This window comes from Doryrhamphus excisus, chromosome 3 (genome assembly GCF_030265055.1).
Source record: "Doryrhamphus excisus isolate RoL2022-K1 chromosome 3, RoL_Dexc_1.0, whole genome shotgun sequence".
NCBI classification, from domain to species: Eukaryota; Metazoa; Chordata; class Actinopteri; order Syngnathiformes; family Syngnathidae; genus Doryrhamphus; species Doryrhamphus excisus.
The window spans coordinates 19,900,512-19,921,993 of record NC_080468.1 but is presented as its reverse complement, the minus strand read 5'-3'; the positions used below and the strand labels follow the sequence as shown (position 1 = coordinate 19,921,993).

The 21,482-nt window shown below is 46.8% G+C and overlaps 2 protein-coding genes across 17 annotated transcripts; both read right to left on the bottom strand.

The window, feature by feature from the left end:
* Positions 1-35: 35 nt before the first annotated feature.
* arhgef11 (Rho guanine nucleotide exchange factor (GEF) 11) lies at positions 36-11,206 on the bottom strand. 12 transcript variants are annotated; one of them, XM_058069326.1, is made up of 42 exons: positions 10,105-11,205; positions 9,832-9,846; positions 9,608-9,702; positions 9,429-9,533; positions 9,309-9,358; positions 9,185-9,242; positions 8,898-9,091; positions 8,758-8,829; positions 7,801-7,908; positions 7,675-7,723; positions 7,555-7,595; positions 7,391-7,483; positions 7,218-7,286; positions 7,045-7,149; positions 6,841-6,939; positions 6,726-6,768; positions 5,705-5,801; positions 5,247-5,369; positions 5,119-5,142; positions 4,913-5,039; positions 4,758-4,851; positions 4,654-4,683; positions 4,378-4,501; positions 4,095-4,301; positions 3,961-4,008; positions 3,738-3,874; positions 3,517-3,657; positions 3,373-3,449; positions 3,164-3,289; positions 2,972-3,089; positions 2,757-2,905; positions 2,610-2,685; positions 2,356-2,541; positions 2,184-2,265; positions 2,022-2,102; positions 1,897-1,949; positions 1,680-1,763; positions 1,467-1,613; positions 1,257-1,358; positions 1,014-1,180; positions 809-938; positions 36-737 (listed from the first exon to the last, which is right to left on the bottom strand). In XM_058069326.1, the coding sequence occupies exons 1-42, from the start codon at positions 10,137-10,139 to the stop codon at positions 688-690; spliced, it is 4,011 nt and encodes a 1,336-aa protein (XP_057925309.1). In that variant the 5' UTR covers positions 10,140-11,205; the 3' UTR covers positions 36-687. The 12 variants fall into 12 exon arrangements, with proteins under 12 accessions (XP_057925309.1, XP_057925315.1, XP_057925310.1 ...); XM_058069332.1 differs by having other exon boundaries at positions 7,391-7,441; XM_058069327.1 differs by having other exon boundaries at positions 7,555-7,592.
* Positions 11,207-12,094: 888 nt separating this feature from the next.
* Positions 12,095-20,087, bottom strand: LOC131125801 (uncharacterized). 5 transcript variants are annotated; one of them, XM_058067682.1, is made up of 19 exons: positions 19,884-20,087; positions 19,138-19,190; positions 15,779-15,918; positions 15,617-15,711; positions 15,329-15,538; positions 15,150-15,230; positions 14,980-15,085; positions 14,781-14,904; positions 14,451-14,694; positions 14,188-14,314; positions 14,008-14,098; positions 13,860-13,922; positions 13,578-13,777; positions 13,378-13,506; positions 13,127-13,311; positions 12,917-13,050; positions 12,600-12,845; positions 12,360-12,522; positions 12,095-12,279 (listed from the first exon to the last, which is right to left on the bottom strand). In XM_058067682.1, exons 3-19 carry the CDS (start codon positions 15,849-15,851, stop codon positions 12,196-12,198), a joined length of 2,355 nt encoding a protein of 784 aa, XP_057923665.1. In that variant the 5' UTR covers positions 15,852-15,918; positions 19,138-19,190; positions 19,884-20,087; the 3' UTR covers positions 12,095-12,195. The 5 variants fall into 5 exon arrangements, with proteins under 5 accessions (XP_057923665.1, XP_057923661.1, XP_057923666.1 ...); XM_058067678.1 differs by having other exon boundaries at positions 12,095-12,522; XM_058067683.1 differs by lacking the exon at positions 12,360-12,522.
* Positions 20,088-21,482: the final 1,395 nt, after the last annotated feature.

Here is a 21,482-nt window from a genome sequence, read left to right as displayed (position 1 = left end):
TTCTGATTGATCACAAGCACAAAAGACTAACAATGTCAAGTTTACAGTCTCCTTTTAATGTCACAAAGTGACATCATCCTCGTCCAACACAACCAAGGAAGACAACATGGAACATGTCGATGACATTAGTTTAACACATACACACACATACACACGTACACACACATACACACACACACGTGAGTTCATACAGTAATTTCGCTTGTGCAACACTTACAAAAAAAAACAAGAAAAAAAGTCGGCGCATCAATGTGTGACTTGAAGAAAATGGGCGTGGAAGGAGAATGTGAAAGTTGTCGACCAATCACATCCCGTCATCGCTTTTGACTTTGGTAAGCCCTCGAGTGGCCTGGTGGCCGATTCCTTCCTGTCCACCAACAGAACTGTTTGCAATCCAAACGTTTTTTTTTTATGACAAAAAGGGGTTAGCTTAGCATAGCCCTCCCATGATGTCTTGATGCTAAGCTAAGCTATTCAGCAGCCGTAGTAGTAAAAACACAGCGCTCAGTCAGTAGTGGGTGTGGCCTAAGACATGCTAGCCCTGAAGAATTCCAACACAGTTAGTCGGCTGAAGGTGGGAGGGGTCTACTGGGATGCATCGTGGGTAAAGTGCTGGAGTGATTGTTGCTCTTCGAAAGAGGTTACTGGGCGGACGTGGTTCCGGTAAGTCTCTTCCCAGTCTGGACCTCAGAATCCAGTGGACTGTATCTTGGGCTGCGGGGGGCTTTCTTCGTTGCCTGCGCAAGATACAAACGCGTGTGTGTGAAATGCTGCCATGTTGCTTCGGTCGCTTGTTCTGAGGTCTCACCGTCTGCCGAGCCACGCTCCAGAGATGGCGTCCTGGAGACTGTGGCAGAACAGGACGCTCGGTCTTCTTCATGATCGACTGCTGGCTCTCTGAGCGATGTTAGCAGTTTGTGATGCTCCTTCTCGATGTCCTGCGGCGACGCCGTAAGACGACACGGTGAAGACGGACGCCAAGCAAGCCGAGTACTCGCTGCACGCGAACTCACCTTCAACTGCCGCAGCTTGCTCATTAAGTTTTCCATGACGCTGAATATCTCCTCCACATTTTTGACCACGTGGCACTGCTGCAAAGCCTCCGACGCACGGCTGTCCTCCACGTCGTCAGTCGCACTCTCTCCTTGCTGAGTGGGCAAGACCAGGTAGAAGATGTTTCCTGTCCGCAATCACAACACCCAATCAGAAGATCTACTCGCTTTACTCGATAGACAACACCACCGGGTTGGCATTACCGGGCACGGTGGGCCGGCTTGGCAGCGAAGACTGCTCAGATGCCATCGTGACATCATCTGTAACGTAATTAAAGACAGAGGAAGAAGAGCCCGCCACCACAGCTGTGTAGAGGACATGTGTGTGTGCACGCGTGTGTGTATGAGCACACGTACATGTGAGGAGAATGAGTGTAAAGTAGGAAAAATAAAGAAAAAAAATACGACCGTTACCTTTTCTTACAACCTGAGCGCCACCATGTAGCTCCACCTCCCCGTGATGGCCACTCAACCAGCTCCTTTCAATAGGCGTGTCGAGGGAGGCGTGGCACGAGGCGTCATCGCGCAGGTCGAGTAAGATGAGCTTTCGCAGCGTTTCCACTGGCAGGGGAAAAAGAAGGCGTATTTAACCACAATGACTTTGTTTTATTTTGTGTGAGTCCTTACCGTCCTTCAATGCAGCCTGTGCCACGCCCGCTACGCCTCCTTCACCACAGGTCTGGCTGTCGGATTGCAACCTCATGGTGTTTTCTGGCAGTACAAAATTAATGTATGTGTGTGTATATATCAAACATGCAAACAAGATTACATTGAAGTAGATGTTTACTGTTAAAGGAGCTTATATATAATATATATGTAAATACACATAAATATAAAAATGTACCTGGATATGGAGGATTTTGGGGTACAGGGGACATGCTGCCGACACTTGGAGAACTAGCAAAAGGACACCATTAGCATCTGTTAAACTTGAATGACACCAAGACGGAAAAGACGTCATGAACTCACGTCATGGCCGCTGAGCCATGATTGGTGGCAGGGGAGCAGGTGGCGGCGGCGGCGATAGCTTTTTCTAATAAGTCCTTCCAGCTGAAAGACAAACATGTCGCATGTCATAAAATGGCCACCAAAAAAAAAAAAAATCAGGAAAGTTGGCTAACGACAGCTCACATGTTCTTCTCAGACGCCGTCCCTGCCACCAGCTCGTAGATCTGCCTCTCGGTGGCACAGATAACATAGAGTGCTTTATTGTCTGCGAGGGGGAAGAAGAAGAGGGTGGACGAAGGCTATGTGGACAGGCTTCTCAACTCCTTTGTCGTGTTCCCGTGGCAGCAGCCCTAACCTGTGGCGACTGAGCGCACCAGCAGCGAGTCCAACTTGATCAGCGGGCTGAAGGATGTCTTGCTGTCTCCGCCTGCGCCACCGCCGCCACCGCCAAGCCAGCGAGAAGGGGGTCGCAGCTGCAGACGCTCGTCTGGGCCGCGCTGCAGCAACAGCAGGCAGTCTGACAGCAGCAGGGCTTGAATGTCTGAAAGGGTAGAAGTGTCAGTATGCTGATGACAATTGTTTTCTTTTTTTTTAATTTTTTATACTGACCCAACTGCTTGTCCTTGCCGACTTTCCAGACCAGCGGTCCCTCGTGGATCATTTTCTTGGTGCTGAGGTCCAGACTCTGGCAAAAAGACGGGATATGAATGATGCGAACATGACATATCGATGTTGGCAAGCTCGTCACATGTCTACCTTGAAGAGCGGAGAAGTATCCAGTCTGCGTTGGTACTGGCTCAGACGCTGCTGATGTTCAGTCTCCCTGATGACCTCGTTCACGGCTTGCAGGATTCCTCTGCAACAGACCTGCGCTTGCTGGAGGGCAGGGAGGTCAGTGGAGGCAGCTGATGGAGAAACAGAGCATTAGCATTAGCACGTGATGAACTAAGCGGTCCCGCCATGTCGCTCACCCTCCGTGTGCTTGATGATGTTGTCCAGAAGAAGCGGGTATTTGGTCAGTCTCTGCATTTCAGACACCAGTAGGTCTCTGAGCTGCAGCCGACGACAGTGACGACTCGCCTCGCACTCCTGAGAGAGAGTCGCAGCGGCACGTGAGCAGCGGCAGACATCTTGGCTCGGATGTGAACAGCGGCAAGGTGTACCTGGACGATGTGGGCGAAGCGTGGGTCTTTGCGTTGCTTGTTCTTGATGAGCTCCAGCGCCTGAGACTGCTGCCTGCACAACTGTGACACCTGCTCTTGAAACTCCTCGCCGGCTGTGCCCTCAAACTGGATACGTAAACAAACATCAGAGCCATAGAACTCTCACATTTACAGTCAAATGTAGAAATGGCAACAGAGATTCAGCTCACCCTGGCCAACATGACATCACCAATATCTTGAACGATGAGAGACTCCCGCCGCTTTTTCATGGACTCGAACAGGCTGGCTGTGGACGGAGACAATAAAGACGGTAAAACACGCTGAAGTGTACAAGTAGGCTCAGGCGTACGCACCATGCAGCTCGTAGACTTGTGGCAGGTTGGGAAAGATGCAGGCCAGCTCATCAGAGCTGAGCACTGCTCTCATCTTCTGGAAGAAGATCTGGTCCAGCACTGCTAGTATGCGCATGTGGGATGCCTCAGTGGTGAAGAGCTCTGAGGCAAAAAAAAAAATAAAAAGTGCAGTCATGTCATGTCGTGGCGCACAACAACTGGAAATGTTTTTCAGTCCGCACCGTATATGACGGCCTGACGCTCCACTTCCCTTGGGCTTAGCGTGGCAATGAGTTGAGCCTGCACCGTCTCCTGCCAGTTCTGACCCTCGCACGCCTCTTCTTCGTCCGGCAGCAGCGCCAAAGGAGACTCAGTGCTCCTGCGCGGTGCGACAACACACAGACACACATGTTCACATGTCACTTAAATACACGCACAACTCATAAAGCGTGGCATTTAAGGCACCTGCGGACGGAGCGTGGCGTGAACGGCGGTGTAGGGTTCTCTAGAGACCTGTGATGACGGAGACAGTAATTAAAAGTAAGTAATTTGGACTTCAAACATCCACAAGAAAAGAACGCCTGCGATCAATGCCCCACCTGGCGGAGCTGCCAGAAACAGACGACGAAGCGCTGTGCTGCAGTAGCCTAAGTCCAGGGACCTCCCTCTCCTCACCGGGGTCCTCCATGTCCACGTCACTACGGGAGCGGGGAACGGACTCACCTCCTGAGGTGATGCCTCGCCTCCGACCTTCTCCCTGTGCCTTCAAAGACTCGCTGCGAGCCAGACGCACAGGTACGCTCGGACTGCACACACACACACACACACACACAACGCTCAGTTCAGCTTGCCACATCGGTTATGGGTGTCAATGTCACCCACCTGTCCACGCCGTCATCCCCCCAGCTGCTTGACGACGGTATCTGAGAGTTGCCACCATCTTCGGCCCCAGTCTCTGAGTGGTTCTCAAACTGCTGAATGATGTTCCTCACGCTTCCGGGACGGACTGAGCACACGTACATGAGCACACACGCATGCACACGTGGACGTCAAGCAGGGTGAAAGTTAATCCAGAACTAAAACTGACAACTAACAAACATGGGGGGTCAAGGGGCAACAGACAGCAAAGAAAGAGGCCATGAGATAAGAGTCAAGTACCTTCAGTAGGGGACAACGGGACATGGAATGCTATGAAAGCAAACAAAAAGCATGCAGTGAGACAACCACGACAGAAATGGAGAACAAAACCCAAATGCACTTACTGGACTGAGACGTGCTCCGAGGTTTCCCGATGTACTTCAGGATGGGATTCCTCTTTTTGTCCTCGCCATCTTTCTCCTTCTTTGTACCGCTTAGCTAAAGAGACACAGCATGAAGACGTGCAGCCTCACAACAGCGAGGAAGCGCTCGCACTCACCTTCTTTGACTTGAGGAACATGAGCCACTTTTCCTTCTCCGAGTTCAAACCAGGGAACACCTTTGAGTCTCTGAGCTTGACACCAGCGTGACGCAGGTACAGAAGCACGGCTGATGCCAGTGGGGAGCTGGAGGTGGCAGAGAAGAAACATGAACATGGAGGCAGAGAGACGATGAACAAAGGAGAAGGAGGACATTTTCTTTAACCTTCTGTCCTCTACGTGCTTGGACCTGTGGCGAGAGCAAAGGACAAGAGTCATGTGACAGGAAGCAGCGTGAAGTTTATGTGGTCTGTGGCTGAAGTTGTTATTACGGAATAAGGTCATGTGACTTACAGAATCTCCCACAAGGCGGTGACCTGCCTGTCCACTACCTGCCTCTCCTTCAGCGGGTCTCCGTCCAGCAGCAGCAGGTCACCTTCGCCGAAGAGAGCGCCCAGGCCCATCATCTGCTTGCTCCTGTCGAAAAAATGTCAGCTGGGGTTACATAATGCAATGTTTACCATTACCCTACGATTTCATTAGAGAGGTGCCCAGTGCCTTTCTTTCCATTACTTTCTATTATAGATGTTGGAATGAAACTGCGGAGGAGCGATTGCGATACAGTCGGCTATGCTGTGAATGTGCATGTATCAATGTATCGTTAACCATCCACTCATACACACACTGTGCAAGTACACCCCAAATGTACGGATGCCCCACTGCTCTTCCAAAGCTGTAAACAGAGAGGAAACACTACTACAAACGCGACCCCGGACTCCGCTCCAAGTTGGCCACTCCAATGGCAAACTTGCCTGTAGTCTGCGATCTGATCCTGGATGTCGGGGAGCACATGCTGCTGCAGCTCGGACAGCGGCCCGCGGATGTCCTCTTGAGCATGCAGGCGGCTCTCTGTAAGGACAAAAAGACAGGATGCGTTAAGGCAGGGGTGCTCACACTTTTTCAGCATGCGAGCTACTTTTAAAATGACCGAGTCAAAATGATCTACCCACTACAAAAATGCAAAACATCTATTTATTTTCAAATGTATTGAGGATTATTTGTACGTACAATGTATGTTGATGTACCTTACATAACCAAATGAGCCAATATTGCAAAACACACATAATTAACTATTAACATTTTTTGTAATTACCTGAGTTTACTTTGATGACTTGCACTGAATTGAACCAGCCAGGGATGCATAGTCCGGACAGTAGCTGCTGATAGCCAGCCTCAAGCACACTTCCAAATGTTTATCAGTCATGGATAATATCCGTATCATAATATCCGTATAATATTCCATATCCGTATGGAAGTGATATGTTTTTTGCCTTTTTACTTGGTCCAGTTTTTGCCTTTTTACTTGGTCCAGCTCCTTCACTCATTTTAGTGACCATAAACTTTAGCGAGGGCTTTAAAATCTCGCAATTCGCCGACTAGCTTAGCACTTTGCATCGTTGTTTACGCATGAGCGGTGACCTAAAGGTCAAAATTCAGTTGTCATCTGATTGGTTGTCCTGTATGTCAATCAAGTAACGGGGATGGATGATAGGCTGACATCGTAAGTTCTGCTGCACTTAGAGACGTTGTTTGATTTGATTGGTCGCACGAAGGGCAACATTCAGTTGTCATCTGAATGGCTGCCCTGTATATCAATCAAGTGACCGCATTGATGCTGGGATGATATTTTTTTAATGTCACGCCGCGATCGACCAGCGATCGACCAGTACCACCTCCGCGATCGACCGGTAGCTCGCGATCGACTTAATGAGCACCCCTGCGTTAAGGGAATGTGCAGCTCTTGGCGAGGAGAACAATGACTGCCGCTCTTACCGATGTCTGCAAGGTACTCTTCTGGCACTTTGATCTTCAAAGGCTGAAACATTGATTGAATGCAGCGTTTAGTGGTGACACCAATATCCAACAAGAACAGCATGGCGGCACATACGGCATCCGGATCCAGGAAATGGGAGCAAATCTGCGGTGCGAGTGAGCGAGCATCTTTGGGGGCGGAGCTCAGGTACACCTCCACCATCAGGTAGAACAGCTGTTGTCCGGACGCACACACAACGCACATGTCAGACGCTTCTCATAGTGGTCCCCATGCGGTTTGGGGGGGGGGGGGGGGGGGGGGGGGGGGGGGGCAGCTCACCAGCGGGTTTGGGTCCAGCAGCTGAGTGAAGACGTATCTCATAAAAACTGTCATGTGGGCGGGCCGCGACTTCAGCAGCTCAATGTCTTGGAAAGGGCCATCCATCTGGGGGCGGAGCAGCAGATGTCCGGAGTCAGTGGCAGGAAGGCCGGAAACGTTGAGTCATGACTCACCTCGTTGAAGGTGTAGCTGTCCTCTTCTTCATCCTCCTCCTCTGGCCCGATGATCTGGACCTTCTCGCTCTGCCAACATGCACATCTTAGAGGTCAAACATGCTTGTGTGTTTGTGCGACAGGCAAGGAAGGCATGCACAGGAAGTGACATCACAGCAAGCAAGGAGGCTCACCGAATCAAACGGGTTGTGTATATCTGAGCTCTGCTGTCTGGGTAGAAGGCTCTGAATGGAGGACAAGGGGGAGCAGTGGGGACTGTCAAGGGCCTGAGTGTGAGGGGGAGGGGCACGATCACAAACAGGGCCGGCCGGAAAAAAGGAAAACACGGGCCACCTACCTCACCGTCTCCGTCATTCGAGTCCAGCGACAAGCGTACTGCTGGTGCAAAAGAAGAGGAAGAGTTTGTTACTAGGTGGACTCCTTCAAGCGCTTTAGGCACTCACACCAGGACACAGACCTTCGCCCGCCATGATGTAGCTGCACACACTTTTCGACTGCATTCCCTCCTGGAAGGTACACAAAATAGAGACACGTGTTTTTTCGGGAGCTGAGTTGAACTGAGAGAACTCCTTCCATCGCTCACCACGTCCTGCTGGAGCTTGACGCGCACTTGCTGAGCTCTCCTTTTGGCACTTTCAATCCGTTCCTCCAAAGATGACGACGGGTTCCGCGACTGCTCCTGCATCAAGACCTGAAATCACACATCTGGGATCAGACCACTGGAATGTGATGTCATCACAGTGTGTTTACAGCTATGGGGTGTCAGCCAAGATATACATCTATATCTGCAATGCAATTGCTCCTGTTCAGTTACATTTTGGATACACACACATGCAGCTACACTTTGTGCACATATTGTGTGTGTGTGTGTGTGTGTGTATGGAGGGGGTGGGGGTATGATGCAATTGTACAGATGATGACTGTCACAAATGCAACAACCTTTTTGAGCCCACAATCCCTGGTCTCGGCCGTGAAACTAGGCTAGATCTCGTCAGTGTGATGAGAAAATGTAATTTACACATAGAACTTTGACTAGTCTTAAAAAAAACACATTTCCATTAAAAAAAAAAGTTTCTATATGGATAAAAGGCTGAAACACTTTGCCGTTTGGACCTAGATCTACCCCCTCTTACGTACCAGCGGGGGTCCTGAAAACATTTGATGACACCCCAATTCTACCTTTTGATGTGATTACTCTCTAGACACATTGTCACCAGTGGTGATTGGCTTCTTTTATGATGTCATTCGACTATATGCTATGAAGTATAATGACTGGAGAACGCAGACTGTCATGTACTTTGTATCTTGTGTGACCTCTTTACAAAAGGTATAACAAACGTCTCAAGTTCTGTACCCAATACAGTTAAACGGCACATTTTGGAGGTGGCTTTTTATGGTGGCCGAGCTGCACGCCTGTGCAAAAGTTGGAGATCTTTTCAGTTTAGCTCATAAAAAATGGGAGCAAATATATTTGTGTTGAATGCATATGAAGGGCATCGTGATATTGAAGAGATGCCCCTCGGTGTGTGTGTGTGTGTACCTGCAGTTCCATCTCTTCTTGTTCCAACATTTTCCTGAGTATCTGAGAGGCATGCCTCTGCACCTGTGGGTCCTAAAATACACACCTATCACATGAGGAAATGATGCCTTTTAGGACTACAATGTCATCAACTCACTGACCTGGAGTGGCTTGGGTCCAGTGATTCTTTGGGAAGGGATGCCGCTTAGTCCTGAAAGTGAAGGCGCAGGGGGTGGAGCATCCACACCCGGTAATGTACTCTGATTGGGTGTGAGGTCAGCAAGGAGGGGCTCCAGAGGCAAGGAGGTCGCTGAAGGCGGCGGCCCTTGTAGTGTGAGCGCTACGTAGGTTCCAGCTGTGGGGTGATGTTGACAGAGCAGATTGAAGACACGTGTGCAAGAAGTAAGGGTGTCTCCCAGGAAGTCAACATCCTCTTAGCTTGACTCACATTTGATGAGCTTCACCACCTCCTGGTGTGTCATGGAAGACACGAGCGAGCCGTTCACCTGGAGGACAAAAGAGCGACAAGAAGATGATGACAAAGCACTTTGCCAATGTGAGGGAGGACCGACCTTGATGATTCGGTCTCCTTCCTGGACTCCGGCTTTGACAGCTGCACCGCCTATAATGAGGGACAATGAAATGCTGAATTAGCGACAAGTGCCGGCTGATCTTTTGAGTACTTAACGCACCTGCTCGCACGTTCTGCACAAGCTTCACACGCTCTCCGCACACTGTGAAACCGAAACCCAACTGGTCCTTCTGCACCACCACACACCGGTGGACAAGGCCGGCGCCTGCAAGAGGGACACACATGGACATGAAGCTGCGTCTTCGGTACCATTTCTAATTCAGCCATTCCTACACTCACCCCCACTCTCATTTGGGACGTCGGTTTGTGGCTCCCTGTGCTGGGCGACTTGAGAGGACTTGCGCTCCGAGTCTCCGATGGTGAGACTACTGAGCCTGTTCGCACGGGACAAGAGACAGGACGATGTGACATGACGAGGACAAGAAGGATAACTGGGGAGAGCGGTGAAAGGCCCGAAAGGAGAGGATGGAAGTGGCATGACAAGCAGTCAGCTGACAACTCACCAAGCGGCGAAGGGGCTGAAAGCATGACGAAGCGGGAAGTCATTCAAAGGGAAAGAGAGAAAAGACATTCAGACGAGGAGTTAAAGGGACGATTAGGAATGGACATTTTCACTGTTTTCTGGCGTCTACAGATTATTCAAGAAGCTCCACTTTCTCTACTTGCATACCCAAAAGAAGAGGAACGTCTAAGACTACTGTCCTACCCGTGCTAGTGGACACACAGACAGCCACACACAGAGTCCAACAAGGTGAAAGGTCACCTCTATAAGTTACCTATCAAGGGTGGATGTGGGCTGGCGTAGACTCATGCCTGCAGTCACTGGGCCGTTGATGTCCCAGTCTTCATCTTGTCGGCGCACATGCTGAGTTGCATGACATCACATAGGATGCTCGTCCATGTCCACCTCAGCAGGTCCAAAGAGCATGGCTACAATCTCAAGTCTAGTCTATTTACATGCGGCTTAAGACCACTGACATTAAAACGATTTAAGCACCCTGGGCATTTTCACCACCTTTACGAAGAAGTCCACCTGCTTAGCGTACAGTGTCTTTTATCCTAAAACCCTTACTTAAAAAGTAAAATATTTTTAAAATTTGACATGATTTGAGAATCGTGTCATTAGTTAAAAGTCAGTCAGTGTAAACACAACATGTTGTCAGTAACGTGTCAAATAAAAAATGTTACATTGAGTAGCACATCGTAAACAAACAAAGCTAGTTAGCTAGCTAGCGCCGTTGGAGACTGCTGCGTGTGCTATATACGCTATGTATGTGTCTTTTTCGCACTCTAGCATACGAGAAGTAAAGGAATAAAAACGCAAAGTGTACAATTTAACCATCACACGCTAGGGACTCAGTGGGACCATTTACCGCGGCTTGCTTCTTTTAGCTAGCGTTAGCTGGCTGACGGTGGCTTTGCGGCTGGGCCGATGTCGAGCCGCATCATCGCGTGAGTACTGCGGGTTTCGGGAAAACCAACAAGCTTCTCCTGTCGAAGATCCTGAACTACCAGGATATGCATGAGCATCCAGATGCTGTTTCATAAAAAGGTCAATACAGTCACCGGCAAGTGAGTGTACAGTCTACTCGGTGTATCCAGTTCTGCGGTTAAAGATGCTAAGCTTCGTTTTCAGTGGAAGCCATTCCCGGCTATGAAAGGGTTACAACAAAGACGCTTCTCTTTATGTTGCACCAAAAGACACACGTTAGTCTGACATAAGTCCGCACTAACATCAAGCCCGAGCAATCCCAAATGGTGACAAAAGGAACAGCTTGTTTTGTTTCTGTCCTTGCTGCGTATTCGGCGCCAGCGCCCCCCTGTGGATACAATGGGGAGGAACCAGCATGTTTTCCCTACTGATCAACGTGCACAGGTACATGAAGATGAGCAAGAAACGCTTGTCGTTGCGCAATACGTACCCCGAACGCAATCGGTGCCGCGCATGCGTGGAAAACGTCACTTTCTCCTTTTTTAAATCTAGCTGAATCGTCTACATGAATCAACAGTGTTTGACTGTTTACATTCAAATATAAGTGCATTTTATGTGTTTTACATTTGATGTTTTTATTTGCGTTAGTTTACGTAGCCGAATGTGACGTTACGTCTGGGCTACGCGCATTACGTAACCTTTTACGTAGCTCCGTCTTGGTGGATCTCAGAAGGCAATAGAAACATTCATTGATTTTCTATCGCTTGTCCTCACGAGGGTGCTGGAGCCTATCCCAGCTGTCTTCGGGCGAGAGGCGGGGTACACCCTGGACTGGTGGCCAGCCAATCACAGGGCACATATAGTAGACAAACAACCATTCACACTCACATTCATATGCAAACTCCACACAGAGATGGCAGAGGGTGGAATTGAACCCTGGTCTCCTAGCTGTGAGGTCTGCGCGCTAACCACTCGACTGCCGTGCCGCCGACAATACAATCATCCGCATGCTAAAACACCCAACAATATATTGTATATATGAAGTATGGTTATTGACCATTTATGTTCATTAAAAAAATAAGTATGTGTATTTTCTAAAAGGAGACATACAATCCATCCAAACATATCAGAGCAAATGCTCTTGTGTATATATATACATATATATTTTGTGGCAAAAAAACACTTTTTCACATCGCTCTATATACATCAAGTGTGTAAAGATAGCACAAGTTGTGACTTAGAGTAACTACTCATAAAATGACAAGGTCATAAGACATTTGTAGTGTTTTATAAAAAAAAAAAAAAACAAGGTACAAAGTACAAAACTCCCAAAAGATGACCGGCACAGAAATAACCGGCGAAAACAAGTGATGATCAGAACTAGTTTAGGCCGTCCGATGGCGCCATGCTCCCGTACACATCCTCCCTAGGCGGTTCAAACCATGCTGATGTGTGTTACGTCGCTATCGACGTACGTAGACCTGGCACGCCGGCGTCTCCCAAAACCTTTGGCACAGTTCTGGAAAACAAAGAGGCAGAAAGATGAGGTTGGTCTTCCGGATGATGCGTCAGAGCGCATGTTGCGGTGTAGAGGCAAACCGGGACACATTGGCGGGTCTGTTTGGGACACAGCACAACTCTGCAGTGCAGGTGGATGGGGTCGGTATTGTGGGAAAAGCGAAACATGTTGAAAGAGAAGTGGCTGGATATTCCCACTCCATTGGCAGTCAGCGTGACTCTTGAGTCATCCCGAATCGCACATCTACCACAAAAAGGAAGCGTCGAGAGCCAGAATATAATGAATCCACCGGCACACAAAGTTTATTGCGCTCATCTTACCCGCTCTCGATGAGGTTGTATCTCGGACTCCCGTCGCCTGTGACTTCATTGGTGGCCCAGCAGGAGTCAATCACTACGGCGAGGGAGTTCTCTCTCTGGATCTCGGCAGTCAGCTTGATCCAAACCTTCTGGTTGAGCTGGATTTCTGAGTTCCAGTCCAAAAGTTTCCAGTGGTTGGCATCCTCGTAGGCTCTCATGGTCAAGTTGTACTCCAGATTTCCAGATTTAATGGACCGGCCCACAGAACTGAACACACACACACACACACTCAGATTTACAAAGCCAGAGAATTCGTCATGTGTCCAGATGCCACTCACTTGTCCTGGATTCCAAAGGACAAGGTCAGTTGATCGGCCGGCTGTGTGAAGACGCAAGAGAAGTCAATGTGGACTGCCTTTGAAGCGTTGGAATGCTGGATTACATTCTGGAAGATGATTTGGCTGTAGTCGGCCTGCGGGGTCACCAGCATAACCATGTGACATTGTTCAACACGCTATTTACCCCGACTACCCTAAGATAAAACGAACCGTGATGTTGGTGCCGCAAGTGTTGCTGCCATTGAAGAGGAAGTGCACCATGTGGGTTTCACTGTCCAGGTGACCTCTGCATGTGTCATCATTGAGGTGCAAGTCAGTGTAGTTGATTCTGATGTCCTCCAGCAGACAACCGACCAGATCGAATGAAGCACTGCTGTCATCGCATACCAGCTGGCCTGGAGATCGCCACGTTGGTTAGAAAAAAAAAAAAAAACATCACACACTTCTTCATGTCTACGTACCATACGTGTGCGTCGTCCTGTACGGCTCAGCGAAAAGCGCTCGACAGTAGCAGCCGGGCTGTCCTTGTACAAAACCACAGAACTCATGATCTTTACAGTCTGTGCCCTCACAGAAGGTGTTTCTGTAAGCTGAAGAACAGAAAGACAAAGTCAGTCACTGCGTAGCTATTTGATTTTCTCCTGATCACAGTATTTCTTACAGCAATTGACTGCCGGCTGCCAGTCTACATCGTGAAATAAACGTGTATCGCAAAATGTGCCGTAGGAATTCAGGAAATGACAGTCTAAGCCATCCAATGCAGGATATCGGCACATCGTGTCAATGCAGGCCTTGACGTATGGCTCGGGATTGATATCGCTGTGACAGAAACTGAAGTCGCTCCCGTTTATGAGATTACATCTGTCTCACAGAAGAAGAATTACAAGAACAAGATTACACCTCCAAAGTGATTAATTACGGAACGGGCCACTGAATCACTTACCGCTGGGTCATAGCGTCACAGTCGATTGTGCTGTCTTCTGTGTCGCTGTGTAGGATCTCACAGCTTGGGGTTGACAAACCACAGAAAGTAAGCTTTCCAAGGAGACAGGGGACACTTTTGCTAAAGGGGGACTTGGGTCCAATCTTACCCGCTGGGACTGGAAGTAATGACCTTGGAAGCCTGTAAGTCGCTGCTGTTGCCACACAAACCCTGCAGAGGAGGGACGTCTCCGGCCGGTCCTGACAGCCGCATTGATAATGAAAACAGAATGTGAGTCCTAGTGTGGGTCATATGACCGAATAAGGTTTAAACGGAATGGTCGGCGTACCATACATTATCATCAAAGTGGCGTATCCGTCATAAAGGAAATAAATGGCATACTCGGACAACAAAAATGTGCCACTGATTCCCAAGTCTGAGTCAAAGAAAATGTTTTGGATCTGCGTTGCGTCACCCTGCAAAAAGAAGGTCACAAGTCACCTCATATAACTTTCTCAGCATCTAGTGGGATACTTGCTATGATATGCTATTTTGAGGTGTGTTGAGGTTCTGGTGTAGATGGGATCCAGCAGCTGAAACACAGTAGCTCACCCTGATTTTCCCGTCTTGCTCGATGACGATGTTGTTCTTTGCCTCCCCAAAGTCCAGCAACAAGCTGTCCAACATACTGACATCTTTCCGACGCTGCTCCTGGAACTTTGCCACAACAGACTGCCCCGGAGTTGCATCCAGACTAAGTAGTTTGTACCCGCAGCGATCAGGGATGGAGTTGACATTGCCATAAAAGTCAATGACGGAAGAACCGATGACAGAGCACTCCAAGTGGAGGACGCATCTAATGCAGAATTCCCATGATAATGGATCAAAAAAATACCACAAGGAATCACCCCTCCCCTTTCTTCCCCATCACCAGACACTAACTTCTGATTACTGCAGATCTCCAAGGATCCGCACTTGTTCACAGTGAGGCCTGAGGTGGAGTTGCAGCTCAGGGAGAAGCATGCATTCGAGTTGTTGAGTGACGCTCCGGCTTTATAAAATGAACCTGAAAAGTCAAAGGTCAAGCACATGTGTGCTAAAATGATGAACGTCATGTTAGAGTGACAGTGTCTTCACCAACCTTCGTATCTGCATGAACTGACGTCGTAAAAATGAGTGGTTGTCAACTGTGAATATGGGATGCTGGTGGATATCCGGGTGTATATGAGAGCCACCGTGCGCAGGTTCTAAACGGGAACACAGTCTAGAATTGTATAGTTTTGGGTGTGTGTACAGCAAACGTCTACTCACAAGTCTTCCCGGGATTTGGTTGCTGTTTGCAAAAATGGAGAAGGCTCCCTGTGTCCCATAGTTGTGAAACCTGTATGTGAACTTGAGCGGGGGGGGGGGGGTTGACGGGTGTTAGGACTGCTTAGAAGTGCAAGATGGATCTGTGAGGAAATCCCTTTTTAATTCATGCCCACACTCACCTTATTATCTACAAAGAGGGAGACCACACACTTGGCTGGGTTGAGGATGGGCAATTTACTGCGGATTTCAGGGTCATTTTGTCCTCCATTGCTTATCGACAGTTCGATGACCTCCTTTTCATAGATGGTTGCCAGAACACAGTCGCCTACATTGCTTTGATTGTAGTAACCGTCAAAGCAAAGCACCACAATGGTCCCCGGGTAGCTCACCTGTAAATATTTGCATTGCGAAGAGCCGAGAGCACAATGGCAGCAAAAACAAACAAACAAACAAAAAAAAACCCTCACGTAGATTTGAGAATATGTCTCTCCATAAAACGAGACGGGGCAACTGCTGACGTTGAGCACTGACGGCCCATTGAATATCGTCCCGGTGACCTCACCTGGACGACACGTATGCATGCTATTCATTGGCACGAGCATATCACGAGCTACCTTTCACACGTTTACCTGGCAGCAGGCAGAACAGCATGATTGACAGCTGCAGAACAGACAGGGGCCGCATCTTCAATAGCGCTGTCATGGCTCACGGTGACGGTGCGCCAGTGGATGTGAGTGTGGCTTGCGTGCCGGTGACAGGATCAAGACACCTGAACATGTAGAAAGCATAATGATAATCAATCCTCATAAAGCAGAGACAATATGATGTTGTTTCGCTCCTTTTGATCACTTCCTGATCACTAATGTGCCACTCATACACATAATGTATATGCACATACCATACATTGTCTATTTTTATTCATTGTAGTAAAGTAATAGTAAAACTTCTAACTTCTGCCTGTAATTGACAGCTGATCAACCCAAAAGCGAGCAGTGATTGACTCCAGCTCGGCGTGCGGCAGAAGAGGATATGCGCAATAAAATAATGATTATAAAAGAAACTTACGCTGACCGGTCGGCTGATGCAGGAGTTGTGAACGTTTGCCCACCTGCTGCTGCTTTTATGTCTCCCAACACTCCTTCGTGCATGCCCAGCCCATGTGAAGAATGCCGAGGAACATATATGTGAGCGTTCTTGTTGTTTGGGTGCACATCTTCACCTAATTATGTGTCTTCCCGACACACAAAGACGAGATGAAAGCATTTCAGCGTTTGTGTGTGTGCGTGAGAGAGAGAGATTCATATGTACAGTAAAGTCTCATTATATCGATATTCTCGGGAGTCGGAAAAAATATCGATATAACCGGACTATCGATATATCCGATCCTGCGCCGAACTGCATTAAAAGTGAGCGATAAATGGGGGGTCTTTGATACGGCATGTAATTTTCTCCTCGAGTTCATGGATTGCGTATCTAGCATGCTTTTGTACTGTAGTGAAGTGAAAAATAAACTTATGCATTAAATAAAAACGTCTTTACACTTTTTTTAATGACTATTTCTTTTCAAAAATTCAACCAATGCAAAATCCTCACGCTTCAGCAGACAAAACCATAAACATTGTTGCAAAAAAATGATTGCATTCATATACATAACACAATTCGGTTAAAGTCAAATGGGTCACATTTTTTTTCAACATTTATTATTTTCATAACGCACTCTTGCAATAGTGACTCTGAGTAAATATTCAATAATGCACTCGACATTGTTCTAGACCAGGGGTCAGCAACCTGCGGCTCCAGAGCCGCATGTGGCTCTTCATCCTCTTTGTTGTGGCTCCCTTTGCGATGCTTGAATATTTTTTAACACCCGAGTGGGGAAAATACACATCTTTTGTAATGAGTTTTAAAAAATCCAACTTTGTCTGAGACCATGAATGCATCCTGACTGAGTTCTGACTGCTATTCAGTTCAGTATATGAAGGAAAATAAGTAATACTTTCCCGGAGCTATTTGACAATTCTCAAAACTAAATTAGAGATCATTTAAAAACAGCGACATGGGAACTTGTTTGCACCAGAGTAAATAAATCAGGTAAGTTTACAGTAGTTTTTATTTAGTTTTTTATTTATGTACGTTTATCTCCAATACTAGCAAGAGTACTCCAACTCGTCTTTTCTTATCTGAACTACTTTGATACCCCCAAATTCCCTCTAATGTTGTTTTAAACATACTATATGTTTTGCGGCTCCAGTTTATTTTTCTTTAGTGTGCGAGGGGGTAAAATGGCTCTTTTCATAGTAAAGGTTGCCGACCCCTGTTCTAGACACACGAGAGAAACCACGAACGCCAGCATGTACATATGAAAAACAGTGATTATTGCAAGCGATAAAAAGATATCTGAATACGACACAATTAAATACATGTATGGAAAACAAAGACTGCAACGTTTACATTACTTATCCTGCAATACTTAAAAAAAAATCTTCCATCTTCTTCTGCTTCACCTTTTCACTCGTCTATTCACTGAATCTTCCCTCTAAATGATACAAATATTTACTCCTTTACTTCAAAAGATTGTTTAATACTTACCTCATATTAATTACCTGTAATCCTCTAATTACCGTCCGTCGGTGGAAAAGCCGAAACGGTGTTAGCCGAAAATCAAACAATACGCCGTTTACAGATTTCGCTAATGGTGGTATTGAAATCCTTAAGCAAATATTGATTCAGCTTTAAGCTGCTTTTGTATCGATATAAGCAGACCAAATTGGCTGGCGGGAGATGAAAAGGGCATCGTAGTAACCGGATTATCGTAATAACCGGGTATCGTAAACCGGAACTAATTATATCATAAAAGACTAGAAATTTGCCGGGAAATGAAAATAGTATCGTAATAAGCAGTACTATCGATATAACCAACATCGATATAACGAGACTTTACTGTAACTGCGGTGAGTCCAAACTGGTGCTGAGGCCACCATGCTGCTGGAGACACCCCCAACCTCATGGTGTACCCCAGAAGTAACGAGGTTTTGACTCCTGATGCTGTTGACTGGTACCACGTAGTCTTGGCTGGGGTGCTATGAGGAGGAGAAAAGTAAACAACTGTCATGATTCAAAATAGTAGAATATTAGTTTTTTTTTTTTGGGGGGGGAGCGGGGACCAAAGTGATGTTCTTTCATGAACAACATTGGCACTTGATAAAAGATTAGCACAGCATTGATACTAGCTTATTTAAAAGGAACATGCTGGTGCAGGAATGCTGCTCCGCACACGGCTGCACGTGAATCTTCTCTCATGCTTCAAGGATGTATCTGTGTCAGACCCCTCCATCAAGGTGTGGGATTCATTTTCACTGGAATGTTGACGTTAGCTTCCTCCAGGCCAGAACAAAGCACCGTCACCTCGCAGCTGTCAATCTGTTTATAATAAAAACATATTGTTCTACCCTGCCCTGTTTGACAGCTTTGTCATACATATAGGGCACATTTCTATTTATTGTAAGTAAATTAAATTGGAATGCTGTGAGGCTGCCCGGCAGACAAGTGGTTAGCGCACAGGCCCGAGTTCAATTCCACCCAGCAAATTTCGGTCTTTGGAATAAACTCCATGTGAGTTAAAATCAACTCAATCTGAGTGTACATGCGTGATCATCCATCGACTCCACAGGAGAGTTAATATAACTCGGCTTTTGGAGTTGATCTTTTACCCCCTATTCAGAGTTAAAACTGAACTCTTCTTGGTGTTAAAATACTACTCTTTAGAGAGTAAAATGTGACTCAAGAATGGAGTTGATTTTAATATTAACTCTTAACCGGTGTTAATTTAACACGATTTAGAGTTGACATTAATTTTATATGCGGAAATTATTACACTGAACATTTTACCGTGTATGACAGATTTATTTTATTTTTTAAACAATTCATACAGTGGAGGTTTAAAAATTCCATCCTGTATGAAAACATTTCAATACAGTTCAATACATACTCTTTTATCACGGTCATCCCTGCCGGCTTGGAGTTGAGGATTTGCTCCACGTTCTGAAAAGAACAAAACAAAAAAATGAAATTAAGCATAGTTTTCAGGTTATCCTGGCTGAAGAACAAAAACTTAATATGAAGAAGCTATAAAATGACATTTCTTGCACAAGTACTGTCCATTAAAGGTTCAGTATCACTTGCACTTGGACTGCTTGAGACAGACAACGTATCTGTCAAACTTGGAGAGGAGGCTGCTTTATCACTCAAATGTGAAGATGACAAGAGTATAAGAAATATATAACCACAAATCTTTAATAAGTGCCTGTATAAATAATCCCTATAAACAAAACATAAACATTCCATACAGTATAACTCTGCTTTACCACATGTAGAGAGAGTCACATACTGTGTCAGGATGGAGACATCACCCAAACTCTGAAAAACACATCAAACAATCAAATTACTGTAGGAAAATACTTGTTGGAGCGGATTATTACCGTACAGTAGCATACACAAATTGTATTCTCGCACATCATCAGGCAAGATACAATTTCCTCAAAATATAAGTGACCTACCCTCGTCAGTATAGACGACAAAACACATGTATTTGACTGTTGCAACTTCTATGGCCTGGTAGTCTGTGACTTCCAGTGCTGTGCTCTCTGGGATTAAAAAAAAAAACTTTTGCTGAACTGTACCAAAACAACAGGGATGTCATTTATAAAATGACAGTTGAATATTTTCAACACATACCTTACCTGCACTGAGAAAGTGCTTCTTCCGGTTTGACATACTTCTTCTTTCCTCCGCGTTGTACTTTTACTAACATCTTGAGACACGCGTGATTTAGTGGTGCACCTAAACGACAGCGGGATTTTAACCTCGCATATATCACAGCCAAGAGCGGCTAATAACGTCCAACAGTAAAGTGACGTCGCCGCAGGCCTGCACTCGTCTGACTTAACGGTTAGCTTAAATCAGGGGTGGGCAAACTTTTTGACTCGCGGGCCGCATTTATATAACAAAATTTCCGGGGGGGGGGGCAGACTATATATTTTACACGCAACAGTCCACAGTTATTTTATATTTAAATGTAAATATTTTAAAAATAATAAAATATTATAATAATTAAAATAAAATTAAAATAATAATTATTATATTATTATCATGTAAAATATGCAAATATAACAATAATATTATATATAATTAATATAATAATTAGCATTAATATAATAAATATAATAATCACAATAGTTATAATAATAATATAATAATTATTATTTTAATTTTTATTATTATTATGTGCTTGTGTCCCTTTTTTCAGGAGCACTTTGTAAACAACAGACCATGTCAAAAAACGAAATTGATACAACCATCAAAAGGTTGGCTCAGGCCATGATGCCAGGTTGTATGTTGACTTTAAATGAAATACTTTGGAAAGATTGGGCGGGCCGTATTCAAACACTTGGCGGGCCGGATGTGGCCCCCGGGCCGTAGTTTGCTCACCCCTGGCTTTGTCATGCCTGTCATCGCCTACCCCGCCTTCACCTTGGAGACACCGCCTCCTGCCTGATTGCGCTCAGGTGTCCCTCATCACCTGATTACCTTCTTGCTATTTATTGCCTCCGATGCTTCCTGTCTGGTTGGAACATTCATGTCATTCATGTCTCGTCCTAGCACTCCTTGTTATCGCCTCGCCTGGTTTTCGACCCTTGCCTGCTTTTCGACCACCCCTCCTGCCTGCCGCTCTCGGATACCTTTGCCTTATTGGACTGACTTACCGTGTACCGACCTTCACCCTCGTGTAGTACCTGCCAACTCTGCCTTTGGGTCCTCCTTCCCACGTCCCCTCGTGACAGAACGAACTTGCCATCATGGACCCAGCGGAGTTGGAGTCCGTTCGACAGGCTCTCCGGACGCAAGGACAGCGCCAGAGCCAACAAGAGGAACAGCTTGCCGCTCTAGGCACGGCGTTGCAATCCCTGTCGGAGCGACAGGACGCCATGGCTGGGAATCTAGGCTCCCAGCTTAACTCCCTGCTGTCGGCTCTTCAGCCTGCTGCTCAACCCGCGGCTCCAGTGGATACAGCCGCGGCTCCGCTCCCTCCACCGGTCCTGACTTCCGCCTTGCCGGCCGCTACGTGTCCACAGTTGTCACGGCCGGAGTGGTTCTCTGGCGAGTCGGGTGACGTACGCCCCTTTTTGACCAAGTGTGAACTCCATTTCGAACTTCAAGCCCCCGCATTCATGTCAGAACGTGCCCGGGTGGCTTTTGTGATCTCCCATCTCACGGGCAGGGCAGGAGCGTGGGCCACCACGGAATGGAGCCGTCGATCCGCTGTGTGCGAGTCCT